The sequence below is a fragment of the Oncorhynchus clarkii genome, chromosome 6 (assembly GCF_045791955.1).
Source record: "Oncorhynchus clarkii lewisi isolate Uvic-CL-2024 chromosome 6, UVic_Ocla_1.0, whole genome shotgun sequence".
Lineage (NCBI taxonomy): Eukaryota > Metazoa > Chordata > Actinopteri > Salmoniformes > Salmonidae > Oncorhynchus > Oncorhynchus clarkii.
Window position 1 is genome coordinate 85,699,276 of NC_092152.1, and position 18,108 is coordinate 85,717,383.

Below are 18,108 nucleotides of genomic sequence, written 5' to 3' on the forward strand. Positions count from 1 at the left end.
CCACTACCCAGAGAGTTAAACCATCAGAGATGTCAGAGATCTCCCATAATTCTCCACTACCCAGAGAGTTAAAACCATCAGAGATCTCCCATCATTCTCCACTACCCAGAGAGTTAAAACCATCAGAGATCTCCCATCATTCTCCACTACCCAGAGAGTTAAAACCATCAGAGATCTCCCATCATTCTCCACTACCCAGAGAGTTAAAACCATCAGAGATCTCCCATCATTCTCCACTACCCAGAGAGTTAAAACCATCAGAGATCTCCCATCATTCTCCACTACCCAGAGAGTTAAACCATCAGAGATGTCAGAGGTCTCCCATCATTCTCCACTACCCAGAGAGTTGGCAACAGGAACTAATGGGGATCCATAATAAACCCCAGGAAGAGTAGCTGCTGCCTTGACAGGAACTAATGGGGATCCATAATAAACCCCAGGAAGAGTAGCTGCTGCCTTGACAGGAACTAATGGGGATCCATAATAAACCCCAGGAAGAGTAGCTGCTGCCTTGGCAGGAACTAATGGGGATCCATAATAAACCCCAGGAAGAGTAGCTGCTGCCTTGGCAGGAACTAATGCGGATCCATAATAAACCCCAAGAAGAGTAGCTGCTGACCTGGCAGGAACTAATGGGGATCCATAATAAACCCCAGGAAGAGTAGCTGCTGCCTTGGCAGGAACTAATGTGGATCCATAATAAACCCCAGGAAGAGTAGCTGCTGCCTTGGCAGGAACTAATGGGGATCCATAATAAACCCCAGGAAGAGTAGCTGCTGCCTTGCTAGGAACTAATGGGGATCCATAATAAACCCGAGGAAGAGTAGCTGCTGCCTTGGCAGGAACTAATGGGGATCTATAATAAATCCCAGGAAGAGTAGCTGCTGCCTTGGCAGGAACTAATGGGGATCTATAATAAACCCCAGGAAGAGTAGCTGCAGCCTTGGCAGGAACTAATGGGGATCCATAATAAACCCCAGGAAGAGTAGCTGCTGCCTTGGCAGGAACTAATGGGGATCCTTAATAAACCCCAGGAAGAGTAGCTGCTGCCTTGACAGGAACTAATGGGGATCCATAATAAACCCCAGGAAGAGTAGCTGCTGCCTTGGCAGGAACTAATGGGGATCCATAATAAATACAAATATCTCATCATTTTTCTAACAACCCAAACAGCCGTTGTTAAACCACCATATTGTGCTACTGGGTGTAGCTGACACAGGAGGACCAGTGTTCCTACCTGGGTGTAGTCGACACAGGAGGACCAGTGTTCCTACCTGGGTGCTGGCTGGGTGTAGCTGACACAGGAGGACCAGTGTTCCTACCTGGGTGTAGTCGACACAGGAGGACCAGTGTTCCTACCTGGGTGTAGTCGACACAGGAGGACCAGTGTTCCTACCTGGGTGTAGTCGACACAGGAGGACCAGTGTTCCTACCTGGGTGCTGGCTGGGTGTAGCTGACACAGGAGGACCAGTGTTCCTACCTGGGTGTAGTTGACACAGGAGGACCAGTGTTCCTACCTGGGTGTAGTCGACACAGGAGGACCAGTGTTCATACCTGGGTGCTGGCTGGGTGTAGCTGACACAGGAGGACCAGTGTTCCTACCTGGGTGTAGTTGACACAGGAGGACCAATGTTCCTACCTGGGTGTAGTCGACACAGGAGGACCAGTGTTCCTACCTGGGTGCTGGCTGGGTGTAGCTGACACAGGAGGACCAGTGTTCATACCTGGGTGCTGGCTGGGTATAGCTGACACAGGAGGAGCAGGCTGGGTTGTGTTGACATTCAACTGGTTAGATATCTCAGGCCCAGTCCCAGCCTTGCTCCGAACACCTTCCTCCTTCTCCTCCTCCTCCTCACTCTCTCCTTCAGAAGAAGAGGAAGACTTCTCGTCTGATGAACTGGCGAAGATGGCCTTGAACAGATCCATAGACGGCCTGCTCTCCTCCTCCTCCTCCTCGTCTTTCTGCTCCGTGTCTGGCTGCTCAGATAGCCAGAAACATCATCGATTAACAACATGTGACTTACAAAACATCTGTATCTCTTACGTCTGTCAACCCTCTACGGATTACAGTCGGCCGTCAACCCTCTACGGATTACAGTCGGCCGTCAACCCTCTACGGATTACAGTCGACCGTCAACCCTCTACGGATTACAGTCGACCGTCAACCCTCCACGGATTACAGTCGACCGTCAACCCTCCACGGATTACAGTCGACCGTCAACCCTCCACGGATTACAGTCGACCGTCAACCCTCCACGGATTACAGTCGACCGTCAACCCTCCACGGATTACAGTCGACCGTCAACCCTCCACGGATTACAGTCGACCGTCAACCCTCCACGGATTACAGTCGACCGTCAACCCTCCACGGATTACAGTCGACCGTCAACCCTCCACGGATTACAGTCGACCGTCAACCCTCCACGGATTACAGTCGACCGTCAACCCTCCACGGATTACAGTCGACCGTCAACCCTCCACGGATTACAGTAGGCCGTCAACCCTCCACGGATTACAGTCGACCGTCAACCCTCCACGGATTAGAGTCGACCGTCAACCCTCCACGGATTACAGTCGACCGTCAACCCTCCACGGATTACAGTCGACCGCCAACCCTCCACGGATTACAGTCGACCGTCAACCCTCCACGGATTACAGTCGACCGTCAACCCTCCACGGATTACAGTCGACCGTCAACCCTCCACGGATTACAGTTGACCGTCAACCCTCCACGGATTACAGTCGACCGTCAACCCTTTTAGGATTACAGTAGACCGTCAAACCTCTTAGGATTACAGTAGACTGTCAAACCAGTAGGATCAGTGGTGTATGTAGTAGGATGGTACCAGAACCTCTACAGTAGGATCAGTGGTGTATGTAGCAGGATGGTACCAGAACCTCTACAGTAGGATCAGTGGTGTATGTAGCAGGATGGTACCAGAACCTCTACAGTAGGATCAGTGGTGTATGTAGTGTAGTAGGATGGTACCAGAACCTCTACAGTAGGATCAGTGGTGTATGTAGTAGGATGGTATCAGAACCTCTACAGTAGGATCAGTGGTGTATGTAGTAGGATGGTACCAGAACCTCTACAGTAGGATCAGTAGTGTATGTAGTAGGATGGTACCAGAACCTCTACAGTAGGATCAGTGATGTATGTAGTAGGATGGTACCGGAACCTCTACAGTAGGATCAGTGATGTATGTAGTGTAGTAGGATGGTACCAGAACCTCTACAGTAGGATCAGTGGTGTATGTAGTAGGATGGTACCAGAACCTCTACAGTAGGATCAATGGTGTATGTAGTGTAGTAGGATGGTACCAGAACCTCTACAGTAGGATCAGTGGTGTATGTAGTAGGATGGTACCAGAACCTCTACAGTAGAATCAGTGGTGTATGTAGTGTAGTAGGATGGTACCAGAACCTCTACAGTAGGATCAGTGGTGTATGTAGTAGGATGGTACCAGAACCTCTACAGTAGAATCAGTGGTGTATGTAGTGTAGTAGGATGGTACCAGAACCTCTACAGTAGGATCAGTGGTGTATGTAGTGTAGTAGGATGGTACCAGAACCTCTACAGTAGGATCAGTGGTGTATGTAGTAGGATGGTACCAGAACCTCTACAGTAGGATCAGTGATGTATGTAGTGTAGTAGGATGGTACCAGAACCTCTACAGTAGGATCAGTGGTGTATGTAGCAGGATGGTACCAGTACCTCTACAGTAGAATCAGTGGTGTATGTAGTGTAGTAGGATGGTACCAGAACCTCTACAGTAGGATCAGTGGTGTATGTAGTAGGATGGTACCAGAACCTCTACAGTAGGATCAGTGGTGTATGTAGTGTAGTAGGATGGTACCAGAACCTCTACAGTAGGATCAGTGATGTATGTAGTAGGATGGTACCGGAACCTCTACAGTAGGATCAGTGATGTATGTAGTAGGATGGTACCAGAACCTCTACAGTAGGATCAGTGGTGTATGTAGTGTAGTAGGATGGTACCAGAACCTCTACAGTAGAATCAGTGGTGTATGTAGTGTAGTAGGATGGTACCAGAACCTCTACAGTAGGATCAGTGGTGTATGTAGTAGGATGGTACCAGTACCTCTACAGTAGGATCCGTTGTAGGGCCATCAGTAGTAGAGGCTTCTGGTCCTGACCCAGAGGCTTCAATACGAGCCACACTGAGGAACTCACTGACCGGATCCTTCTCCTTCCTCTCCTTGTCCCCAGCCTGGCCAGACACATCCCACCTGGACCTCTTCCCTGGCTCAGAGGGCTTCACACCTACACAGAGAGAGAGAGAGACGTAGGGGCCAGGTTTACACAGAGAGACGTAAGGGCCAGGTTTACACAGAGAGACGTAGGGGCCAGGTTTACAGAGAGAGAGAGAGAGACGTAGGGGCCAGGTTTACACAGAGAGAGAGACGTAGGGGCCAGGTTTACACAGAGAGAGAGACGTAGGGGCCAGGTTTACACAGAGAGAGAGACGTAGGGGCCAGGTTTACACAGAGAGAGAGACGTAGGGGCCAGGTTTACACAGAGAGAGAGACGTAGGGGCCAGGTTTACACAGAGAGACGTAGGGGCCATGTTTACACAGAGAGAGAGAGAGACTTAGGGGCCAGGTTTACACAGAGAGAGAGAGAGAGAGAGAGAGAGAGAGAGATGTAGGGGCCAGGTTTACACAGAGAGAGAGACGTAGGGGCCAGGTTTAGACAGAGAGAGAGAGACGTAGGGGCCAGGTTTACACAGAGAGACGTAGGGGCCAGGTTTACACAGAGAGACGTAGGGGCCAGGTTTACACAGAGAGACGTAGGGGCCAGGTTTACACAGAGAGACGTAGGGGCCAGGTTTAGACAGAGAGACGTAGGGGCCAGGTTTACACAGACATCACAGCAGGCGTCATGGAAACCAGCCCCCTTGTTCCACAGTATAAAACCACCCATGAGCCCAGACATCACAGCAGGCGTCATGGAAACCGGCCCCTTCATCCACAGAGTATAAAACCACCCGTGAGCCCAGACATCACAGCAGGCGTCATGGAAACCGGCCCCCTTCTTCCACAGAGTATAAAACCACCCGTGAGCCCAGACATCACAGCAGGTGTCATGGAAACCGGCCCCCTTCTTCCACAGAGTATAAAACCACCCGTGAGCCCAGACATCACAGCAGGCGTCATGGAAACCGGCCCCCTTCTTCCACAGAGTATAAAACCACCCGTGAGCCCAGACATCACAGCAGGCGTCATGGAAACCGGCCCCCTTCTTCCACAGAGTATAAAACCACCCGTGAGTCCAGACATCACAGCAGGCGTCATGGAAACCGGCCCCCTTCTTCCACAGAGTATAAAACCACCCGTGAGCCCAGACATCACAGCAGGCGTCATGGAAACCGGCCCCCTTCTTCCACAGAGTATAAAACCACCCGTGAGCCCAGACATCACAGCAGGCGTCATGGAAACCGGCCCCCTTCTTCCACAGAGTATAAAACCACCCGTGAGCCCAGACATCACAGCAGGCGTCATGGAAACCGGCCCCCTTCTTCCACAGAGTATAAAACCACCCGTGACAAAATGGACATTAGATCAGAAAACAGGGAGCTGTCGCTACATGTTGAGACGGATGGCAACTCCACAATACGACTGGACCAGAGAACGTGGAGGTCATTCCCACGTTGAAACGGCTGAGAAATCTACAATAACAATTATTTAGGCTGCAGCTGTTTAAATACTTTAGTAAACACAATCCAATCTAAGAACATTTCACAAATGGTACTCTGAAGTATCCATCATAACAACCTACAACTCTTGACAGACTTTGATCTCTGGTGGACAAACCAGAGGCTTTCTGTCGACTGACTATGCAGCAGACAGAGCAGCGACCACAGAGAGAGACAACAAAGGCATTCACTCGTAAATATGTCAATTGTCATTTCGATTTTGAATGAACGGTTGTTCATGTTCAAAGTAAAGGCCTTTCTATGAGTTTAGTGTAGTGAGGTGTAGTGTAGTGTAGTGAGGTGTAGTGTAGTGAGGTGTAGTGTAGTGCAGTGTAGTGAGGTGTAGTGTAGTCAACTGTATGTACATGAATCCACTCTGAGTTTTCCCGCTCTTGAGCGGTCCCCACCCCCTTTCCTTTGTCTACCAAGCCGTCATATCGGTTTGGTCCGCTAGGGACTTTTTCTTTGTATCATTTAGTAACCCATGTATGACGTATTGTGTGTGTGTGTGTGTGTGTATGTAATTAAGTTAGTTAGTAAATAAATAATTATGTTGATTTGTATATCGCAGATTCAAGGTTCATGCACATATCCAAGGGGTTTGAGACGTTAAGTAATGAGACTGAGGTAATAATACATTAATAAGTGACTAATCGATAAGATATGAAAACATGTGACTTCCGGCGCCGACAGAGATGGCCGCCTCGCTTCGCGTTTCTAGGAAACTATGTAGTTTTTTGTTTTTTTTACATGTTATTTCTTACATTGGTACCCCAGGTCATCTTAGGTTTCATTACATACAGTCGAGAAGAACTACTGAATATAAGATCAGCGTCAACTCACCATCGGTACGACCAAGAATATGACTTTCGCGAAGCGGATCCTGTGTTCTGCCTTACAAACAGGACAACGGAATGGATCCCAGCCGGCGACCCAAAAAAACGACTTCGTAAAAGGGGGAAACGGAGCGGTCTTCTGGTCAGACTCCGGAGACGGGCACATCGTCCACCACTCCCTAGCATTCTTCTTGCCAATGTCCAGTCTCTTGACAACAAGGTTGATGAAATCCGAGCAAGGGTAGCATTCCAGAGGGACATCATAGACTGTAACGTTCTTTGCTTCACGGAAACATGGCTCACTGGAGAGACGCTATCGGAGTCGGTGCAGCCAACTGGTTTCTCCACGCATCGCGCAGACAGAAACAAACATCTTTCTGGTAAGAAGAGGGGCGGGGGCGTATGCTTCATGGTTAACGTGACATGGTGTGATCATAACAACATACAGGTACTCAAGTCCTTTTGTTCACCTGATTTAGAATTCCTCACAATCAAATGTCGACCGCATTATCTACCAAGAGAATTCTCTTCGATTATAATCACAGCCGTATATATTCCCCCCCAAGCAGACACATCGATGGCTCTGAACGAACTTTATTTGACTCTTTGCAAACTGGAATCCATTTATCCGGAGGCTGCATTCATTGTAGCTGGGGATTTTAACAAGGCTAATCTGAAAACAAGACTCCCTAAATTTTATCAGCATATCGATTGCGCAACCAGGGCTGGAAAAACCTTGGATCACTGCTATTCTAACTTCCGCAACGTATATAAGGCCCTGCCCCGCCCTCCTTTTGGAAAAGCTGACCACGACTCCATTTTGTTGATCCCTGCCTACAGACAGAAACTAAAACAAGAAGCTCCCGCGCTGAGGTCTGTCCAACGCTGGTCCGACCAAGCTGACTCCACACTCCAAGACTGCTTCCATCACAACAACATTGACGAATACGCTGATTCGGTGAGCGAGTTCATTAGAACGTGCGTTGAAGATGTCGTTCCCATAGCAACGATTAAAACATTCCCAAACCAGAAACCGTGGATTGATGGCAGCATTCGCGTGAAACTGAAAGCCAGAACCACTGCTTTTAATCAGGGCAAGGTGACCGGAAACATGACTGAATACAAACAGTGTAACAGTGCAAGGCAATCAAACAAGCTAAGCGTCAGTATAGAGACAAAGTAGAATCTCAATTCAACGGCTCAGACACAAGAGGTATGTGGCGGGGTCTACAGTCAATCACGGATTACAAAAAGAAAACCAGCCCCGTCACGGACCAGGATGTCTTGCTCCCAGGCAGACTAAATAACTTTTTTGCCCGCTTTGAGGACAATACAGTGCCACTGACACGGCCCGCAACCAAAACATGCGGACTCTCCTTCACTGCAGCCGACGTGAGGAAAACATTTAAACGTGTCAACCCTCGCAAGGCTGCAGGCCCAGACGGCATCCCTAGCCACGCCCTCAGAGCTTGCGCAGACCAGCTGGCTGGTGTGTTTACGGACATATTAAATCAATCCCTATCCCAGTCTGTTGTTCCCACATGCTTCAAGAGGGCCACCATTGTTCCTGTTCCCAAGAAAGCTAAGGTAACTGAGCTAAACGACTACCGCCCCGTAGCACTCACTTCCGTCATCATGAAGTGCTTTGAGAGACTAGCCAAGGACCTTATCACCTCCAACCTACCTGACACCCTAGACCCACTCCAATTTGCTTACCGCCCAAATAGGTCCACAGACGATGCAATCTCAACCACACTGCACACTGCCCTAACCCATCTGGACAAGAGGAATACCTATGTGGGAATGCTGTTCATCGACTACAGCTCGGGATTTAACACCATAGTGCCCTCCAAGCTCGTCATCAAGCTCGAGACCCTGGGTCTCGACCCCGCCCTGTGCAACTGGGTACTGGACTTCCTGACGGGCCGCCCCCAGGTGGTGAGGGTAGGCAACAACATTTCCACCCCGCTGATCCTCAACACTGGGGCCCCACAAGGGTGCGTTCTGAGCCCTCTCCTGTACTCCCTGTTCACCCACGACTGCGTGGCCACGCACGCCTCCAACTCAATCATCAAGTTTGCGGACGACACAACAGTGGTAGGCTTGATTACCAACAACGACGAGACGGCCTACAGGGAGGAGGTGAGGGCCCTCGGAGTGTGGTGTCAGGAAAATAACCTCACACTCAACGTCAACAAAACTAAGGAGTTGATTGTGGACTTCAGGAAAGAGCAGAGGGAACACCCCCCTATCCACATCGATGGAACAGTAGTGGAGAGGGTAGTAAGTTTTAAGTTCCTCGGCGTACACATCACAGACAAACTGAATTGGTCCACCCACACAGACAGCATCGTGAAGAAGGCGCAGCAGCGCCTCTTCAACCTCAAGAGGCTGAAGAAATTTGGCTTGTCACCAAAAGCACTCACAAACTTCTACAGATGCACAATCGAGAGCATCCTGTCGGGCTGTATCACCGCCTGGTACGGCAACTGCTCCGCCCACAACCGTAAGGCTCTCCAGAGGGTAGTGAGGTCTGCACAATGCATCACCGGGGGCAAACTACCTGCCCTCCAGGACACATACACCACCCGATGTTACAGGAAGGCCATAAAGATCATCAAGGACAACAACCACCCGAGCCACTGCCTGTTCACCCCACTATCATCCAGAAGGCGAGGTCAGTACAGGTGCATCAAAGCTGGGACCGAGAGACTGAAAAACAGCTTCTATCTCAAGGCCATCAGACTGTTAAACAGCCACCACTAACATTGAGTGGCTGCTGCCAACACACTGACACTGACTCAACTCCAGCCACTTTAATAATGGGAATTGATGGGAAATGATGGGAAATATATCACTAGCCACTTTAAACAATGCTACCTAATATAATGTAAATAAAACCACCCGTGAGCCCAGACATCACAGCAGGCGTCATGGAAACCGGCCCCCTTCTTCCACAGAGTATAAAACCACCCGTGACAAAATGGACATTAGATCAGAAAACAGGGAGCTGTCGCTACATGTTGAGACGGATGGCAACTCCACAATACGACTGGACCAGAGAACGTGGAGGTCATTCCCACGTTGAAACGGCTGAGAAATCTACAATAATTATTTAGGCTGCAGCTGTTTAAATACTTTAGTAAACACAATCCAATCTAAGAACATTTCACAAATGGTACTCTGAAGTATCCATTATAACAACCTACAACTCTTGACAGACTTTGATCTCTGGTGGACAAACCAGAGGCTTTCTGTCGACTGACTATGCAGCAGACAGAGCAGCGACCACAGAGAGAGACAACAAAGGCATTCACTCGTAAATATGTCAATTGTCATTTCGATTTTGAATGAACGGTTGTTCATGTTCAAAGTAAAGGCCTTTCTATGAGTTTAGTGTAGTGAGGTGTAGTGTAGTGTAGTGAGGTGTAGTGTAGTGAGGTGTAGTGTAGTGCAGTGTAGTGAGGTGTAGTGTAGTCAACTGTATGTACATGAATCCACTCAGAGTTTTCCCGCTCTTGAGCGGTCCCCACCCCCTTTCCTTTGTCTACCAAGCCGTCATATCGGTTTGGTCCGCTAGGGACTTTTTCTTTGTATCATTTAGTAACCCATGTATGACGTATTGTGTGTGTGTGTGTGTGTGTATGTAATTAAGTTAGTTAGTAAATAAATAATTATGTTGATTTGTATATCGCAGATTCAAGGTTCATGCACATATCCAAGGGGTTTGAGACGTTAAGTAATGAGACTGAGGTAATAATACATTAATAAGTGACTAATCGATAAGATATGAAAACATGTGACTTCCGGCGCCGACAGAGATGGCCGCCTCGCTTCGCGTTTCTAGGAAACTATGTAGTTTTTTGTTTTTTTACATGTTATTTCTTACATTGGTACCCCAGGTCATCTTAGGTTTCATTACATACAGTCGAGAAGAACTACTGAATATAAGATCAGCGTCAACTCACCATCGGTACGACCAAGAATATGACTTTCGCGAAGCGGATCCTGTGTTCTGCCTTTCACCCAGGACAACGGAATGGATCCCAGCCGGCGACCCAAAAAAACTACTTCGTAAAAGGGGGAAACGGAGCGGTCTTCTGGTCAGACTCCGGAGACGGGCACATCGTCCACCACTCCCTAGCATTCTTCTTGCCAATGTCCAGTCTCTTGACAACAAGGTTGATGAAATCCGAGCAAGGGTAGCATTCCAGAGGGACATCATAGACTGTAACATTCTTTGCTTCACGGAAACATGGCTCACTGGAGAGACGCTATCGGAGTCGGTGCAGCCAGCTGGTTTCTCCACGCATCGCGCAGACAGAAACAAACATCTTTCTGGTAAGAAGAGGGGCGGGGGCGTATGCTTCATGGTTAACGTGACATGGTGTGATCATAACAACATACAGGTCCTCAAGTCCTTTTGTTCACCTGATTTAGAATTCCTCACAATCAAACGTCGACCGCATTATCTACCAAGAGAATTCTCTTCGATTATAATCACAGCCGTATATATTCCCCCCCAAGCAGACACATCGATGGCTCTGAACGAACTTTATTTGACTCTTTGCAAACTGGAATCCATTTATCCGGAGGCTGCATTCATTGTAGCTGGGGATTTTAACAAGGCTAATCTGAAAACAAGACTCCCTAAATTTTATCAGCATATCGATTGCGCAACCAGGGCTGGAAAAACCTTGGATCACTGCTATTCTAACTTCCGCGACGCATATAAGGCCCTGCCCCGCCCCCCTTTCGGAAAAGCTGACCACGACTCCATTTTGTTGATCCCTGCCTACAGACAGAAACTAAAACAAGAGGCTCCCACGCTGAGGTCTGTCCAACGCTGGTCCGACCAAGCTGACTCCACACTCCAAGACTGCTTCCATCACAACAACATTGACGAATACGCTGATTCGGTGAGCGAGTTCATTAGAACGTGCGTTGAAGATGTCGTTTCCATAGCAACGATTAAAACATTCCCAAACCAGAAACCGTGGATTGATGGCAGCATTCGCGTGAAACTGAAAGCCAGAACCACTGCTTTTAATCAGGGCAAGGTGACCGGAAACATGACTGAATACAAACAGTGTAACAGTGCAAGGCAATCAAACAAGCTAAGCGTCAGTATAGAGACAAAGTAGAATCTCAATTCAACGGCTCAGACACAAGAGGTATGTGGCAGGGTCTACAGTCAATCACGGACTACAGGAAGAAACCCAGCCCAGTCACGGACCAGGATGTCTTGCTCCCAGGCAGACTAAATAACTTCTTTGCCCGCTTTGAGGACAATACAGTGCCACTGACACGGCCCGCAGCTAAAACATGCGGACTCTCCTTCACTGCAGCCGAGGTGAGTAAGACATTTAAACGTGTTAACCCTTGCAAGGCTGCAGGCCCAGACGGCATCCCCAGTCGCGCCCTCAGAGCATGCGCAGACCAGCTGGCTGGTGTGTTTACGGACAAATTAAATCAATCCCTATCCCAGTCTGTTGTTCCCACATGCTTCAAGAGGGCCACCATTGTTCCTGTTCCCAAGAAAGCTAAGGTAACTGAGCTAAACGACTACCGCCCCGTAGCACTCACTTCCGTCATCATGAAGTGCTTTGAGAGACTAGTCAAGGACCATATCACCTCCTACCTACCTGACACCCTAGACCCACTCCAATTTGCTTACCGCCCAAATAGGTCCACAGACGATGCAATCTCAACCACACTGCACACTGCCCTAACCCATCTGGACAAGAGGACTACCTATGTGGGAATGCTGTTCATCGACTACAGCTCGGCATTTAACACCATAGTGCCCTCCAAGCTCGTCATCAAGCTCGAGACCCTGGGTCTCGACCCCGCCCTGTGCAACTGGGTACTGGACTTCCTGACGGGCCGCCCCCAGGTGGTGAGGGTAGGCAACAACATCTCCACCCCGCTGATCCTCAACACTGGGGCCCCACAAGGGTGCGTTCTGAGCCCTCTCCTGTACTCCCTGTTCACCCACGACTGCGTGGCCACGCACGCCTCCAACTCAATCATCAAGTTTGCGGACGACACAACAGTGGTAGGCTTGATTACCAACAACGACGAGACGGCCTACAGGGAGGAGGTGAGGGCCCTCGGAGTGTGGAGTCAGGAAAATAACCTCACACTCAACGTCAACAAAACTAAGGAGATGATTGTGGACTTCAGGAAAGAGCAGAGGGAACACCCCCCTATCCACATCGATGGAACAGTAGTGGAGAGGGTAGTAAGTTTTAAGTTCCTCGGCGTACACATCACAGACAAACTGAATTGGTCCACCCACACAGACAGCATCGTGAAGAAGGCGCAGCAGCGCCTCTTCAACCTCAGGAGGCTGAAGAAATTCGGCTTGTCACCAAAAGCACTCACAAACTTCTACAGATGCACAATCGAGAGCATCCTGTCGGGCTGTATCACCGCCTGGTACGGCAACTGCTCCGCCCACAACCGTAAGGCTCTCCAGAGGGTAGTGAGGTCTGCACAATGCATCACCGGGGGCAAACTACCTGCCCTCCAGGACACCTACACCACCCGATGTTACAGGAAGGCCATAAAGATCATCAAGGACAACAACCACCCGAGCCACTGCCTGTTCACCCCACTATCATCCAGAAGGCGAGGTCAGTACAGATGCATCAAAGCTGGGACCGAGAGACTGAAAAACAGCTTCTATCTCAAGGCCATCAGACTGTTAAACAGCCACCACTAACATTGAGTGGCTGCTGCCAACACACTGACTCAACTCCAGCCACTTTAATAATGGGAATTGATGGGAAATGATGGGAAATATATCACTAGCCACTTTAAACAATGCTACCTAATATAATGTTTACATACCCTGCATTATTAATCTCAAATGTACATGAATATACTGTACTCTATATCATCTACTGCATCTTTGTGTAATACATGTATCACTAGCCACTTTAACTATGCCACTTTGTTTACATACTCATCTCATTTGTATATACTGCACTCAATACCATCTACTGTATCTTTCCTATGCCGCTCTGTACCATCACTCATTCATATATCTTAATGTACATATTCTTTATCCCAGTTTTGGAATAGTTAGGTTAGATTACTCGTTGGTTATTACTGCATTGTCGGAACTAGAAGCACAAGCATTTCGCTACAGTCGCATTAACATCTGCTAACCATGTGTATGTGACCAATAAAATTTGATTTGATTTGACATCGGAAGAGTTATAATCGGGAAATAAATACTCTAAAGATTTTCCCGTGGTGCCGACTTTCTAGTTAATTAAAGTTACATGATTAGTTTAATCGCGTAATTAAATTAAACAGAGAATAGATTTGATAATATACAGTCTTAACATTTAATGATAGTCAACGCCCCGACACTCTGAAATTCTTCCCCGTAACACTTGAGATAAAATGTGAAGTGTCTGGATAAAGTGGAACTGATTGTTTGTTACCTTGTGGAGCGGGGGAAGCACTAGCTGTTGGACTCTCTGATACAGTCAGGAAGTTAAACACAGAGAACTTGTCTCTCTTCACTTTGGGCATTCCCACAAACCCTGACCTGGAAAGAAAACAACAGTTAGATCTGACAACCCCAGACCTGGATAGACAACAACAGTTAGAGCCCAATGCAACGACACCAGCAGTAACCATTGAGTTTTAGTATTCATAGTACCATTCATTCCGTGGTGGTCAAGTGTGTGTGTGTGTGTGTGTGTGTGTGTGTGTGTGTGTGTGTGTGAGTGTGTGAGTGTGTGAGTGTGTGAGTGTGTGTGTGTGTGTGTGTCGTACCCAGGATAGGGGTCAGGTATGTTGAACCTCTTGCAGAGCAGATTGTCAGGGTGCCATTCAAACGTGTCTCTAGTCAGTTTTCCAAACATCTTCATCTTCACGGCTGCCTGCTTGTCATCCACATCATTCTGAAGACAAACAGGCAGAACAGAGGATCAACCCACTGAGCCTCACACCCAATCCTGGATGCCCAGCCTGTAACCAGGATGCCCAGCCTGTAACCCAATCCTGGATGCCCAGCCTGTAACCCAATCCTGGATGCCCAGCCTGTAACCCAATCCTGGATGCCCAGCCTGTAACCCAATCCTGGATGCCCAGCCTGTAACCCAATCCTGGATGCTCAGCCTGTAACCCAATCCTAGATGCCCAGCCTGTAACCCAATCCTGGATGCCCAGCCTGTAACCCAATCCTGGATGCTCAGCCTGTAAACAGGATGCCCAGCCTGTAACCCAATCCTGGATGCCCGGCCTGTAACCCAATCCTTGATTACCAGCCTGTAACCCAATCCTGGATGCTCAGCCTGTAACCCAATCCTGGATGCCCAGCCTGTAACCAGGATGCTCAGCCTGTAACCCAATCCTGGATGCCCAGCCTGCAACCCAATCCTGGATGCCCAGCCTGTAACCCAATCCTGGATGCCCAGCCTGTATTGATTACCCACAATCCTTCAACATTATAGTGACGCTGTGGAGAGCTGCCTACCTCCTGTTCTCCCCTCAGTATTGATTACCCACAATCCTTCAACAAGCTGCCTACCTCCTGATCTCGTGTCACCTCCACAGTGTCTGCCTCCACACCGTCATCCTGTTTCCCTCTGGTGAAGCGACAGGACAGAGAGGAGCTGCTGGGCTTGTAGAGGAGAGCAGCACGGACAAACTCATCCCTCTCTCTCCCTCTCTCCCACTCTGTCATGGTGGGGTCCAAGCTCAACTCCAGGGCATCTGGACAGAGTTGAGGAGACGGTTTAGATGTGAGGATGAAACCATCATGGGAATCTTAGTGGATAATGTACGTTGGGAGAGGAATGTCCTAAAAGCAGAACATGGGCTGATTCTTGCAGAACATTTTAAAGAGGCTCTCAATGTGTCTGTGTTCACCGTGAAGAGTGGTTTTATTGTCTTAATAGACCACGATAACATTACAATACCAGATTGACATTGTCAAGCCCTTTGTCTTTGTTAAAATGGCAGCCAAACCAGTTCTCCGTACCTCTGTCTCTCCCTGTTTGACACGGTCTGTTTTCTAAGAGCCTGTCCATTTCATAGAATAAAAGTCCATTGAAATGGGTTTGACACCATGCAGCCTCCGTACCTCGGTCTCCCTGTTTGAGCTGGTCTATGTAGAGGTCGTATCGGGCCTGTTTATGAGGGGTCCTCTCAAAGGGTTTGAATGTCTGTCCCGTCTGGGCCTGCGCCGTAGGGCCGCTCCACACACTCAGAGCTTCCTGCTGCTGCTGCTCTGCGTGGGGGGCAAACCTGGATGGATTCAACAGAGACTCGGTGATCTGACGTTACCAAGGAGCAGCAGGATATTGTAGATGAGAGCCATGCAAGACGTATCAGTGCATTGTTTTGTCGCACCTGTGGTATACGGTCTGATATACCACAGCTGACAGCCAATCAGCATTCAGGGCTCGAACCACCCATTTTATAACACAAGACACTGAACAGCAGACTACAACACAAGACACTGAACAGCAGACTACAACACAAGACACTGAACAGCAGACTACAACACAAGACACTGAACAGCAGACTACAACACAAGACACTGAACAGCAGACTACAATACAAGATCTAGAACACTAGACTACAATACAAGATCTAGAACACTAGACTACAATACATTACAAGATCTAGAACACTGGACTACAATACAAGATCTAGAACACTAGACTACAACACATTACAAGATCTAGAACACTGGACTACAATACAAGACACTGGACAGCAGACTACAATACAAGATCTAGAACACTAGACTACAACACAAGACACTGGACAGCAGACTACAATACAAGATCTAGAACACTGGACTACAATACAAGACACTGGACAGCAGACTACAATACAAGATCTAGAACACTAGACTACAACACAAGACACTGGACAGCAGACTACAATACAAGATCTAGAACACTAGACTACAACACATTACAAGATCTAGAACACTGGACTACAATACATTACAAGATCTAGAACACTGGACTACAATACAAGATCTAGAACACTAGACTACAACACATTACAAGATCTAGAACACTGGACTACAATACAAGATCTAGAACACTAGACTACAACACATTACAAGATCTAGAACACTGGACTACATTACAAGATCTAGAACACTGGACTACAATACATTACAAGATCTAGAACACCGGACTACATTACAAGATCAAGAACACTAGACTACATTACAAGATCTAGAACACTGGACTACAATACATTACAAGATCTAGAACACTGGACTATATTACAAGATCAAGAACACTAGACTACAATACAAGATCAAGAACACTGGACTACAATACATTACAAGATCTAGAACACTGGACTACATTACAAGATCTAGAACACTAGACTACAACACATTACAAGATCTAGAACACTGGACTACAATACATTACAAGATCTAGAACACTAGACTACAATACAAGATATAGAACACCGGACTACAATTCATTACAAAATTTAGAACACTGGACAACAATACAAGATCTAGAACACCGGACTACAATACATTACAAGATCTAGAACACCGGACTACAATACATTACAAGATCTAGAACACCGGACTACAATACATTACAAGATCTAGAACACCGGACTACAATACATTACAAGATCTAGAACACCGGACTACAATACATTACATGATCTAGAACACCGGACTACAATACTTTACAAGATCTAGAACACTGGACGACAATACAAGATCTAGAACACTGGACGACAATACAAGATCTAGAAGACTGGACGACAATACAAGATCTAGAACACTGGACTACAATACATTACAAGATCTAGAACACTGGACTACAATACAAGATCTAGAACACTGGACTACAATACATTACAAGATCTAGAACACTGGACTACAATACATTACAAGATCTAGAACACTGGACTACAATACAAGATCTAGAACACTGGACTACAATACATTACAAGATCTAGAACACTGGACTACAATACATTACAAAATCTAGAACACTGGACGACAATACAAGATCTAGAAGACTGGACGACAATACAAGATCTAGAACACTGGACTACAATACATTACAAGATCTAGAACACTGGACTACAATACAAGATCTAGAACACTGGACTACAATACATTACAAGATCTAGAACACTGGACTACAATACATTACAAGATCTAGAACACTGGACTACAATACAAGATCTAGAACACTGGACTACAATACATTACAAGATCTAGAACACTGGACTACAATACATTACAAAATCTAGAACACTGGACGACAATACAATATCTAGAACACCGGACTACAATACATTACACGATCTAGAACACGGGACTACAATACAAGATCTAGAACAATGGACTACAATACATTACAAGATCTAGAACACCGGACTACAATACATTACAAGATCTAGAACACCGGACTACAATTCATTACAAGATCTACAACACTGGACGACAATACAAGATCTAGAACACTGGACGACAATACAAGATCTAGAACACTGGACGACAATACAAGATCTAGAACACCGGACTACAATA

The 18,108-nt window shown here is 47.4% G+C and overlaps 1 protein-coding gene across 2 annotated transcripts in view; it reads right to left on the reverse strand.

Moving 5' to 3' along the window:
• LOC139412273 (G patch domain-containing protein 1-like) overlaps positions 1-18,108 on the reverse strand; it is a 47,088-nt gene that overhangs the window by 3,404 nt on the left and 25,576 nt on the right. For both annotated transcript variants that reach the window (XM_071159114.1, XM_071159113.1), the window contains exons 12-17: positions 15,661-15,824; positions 15,106-15,290; positions 14,349-14,476; positions 14,012-14,118; positions 4,105-4,286; positions 1,726-1,978 (exon numbers count right to left, since the gene is read on the reverse strand). In XM_071159114.1, coding sequence (XP_071015215.1) covers positions 1,726-1,978; positions 4,105-4,286; positions 14,012-14,118; positions 14,349-14,476; positions 15,106-15,290; positions 15,661-15,824 — 1,019 coding nt within the window. The remainder of the gene's footprint in view (positions 1-1,725; positions 1,979-4,104; positions 4,287-14,011; positions 14,119-14,348; positions 14,477-15,105; positions 15,291-15,660; positions 15,825-18,108) is intronic.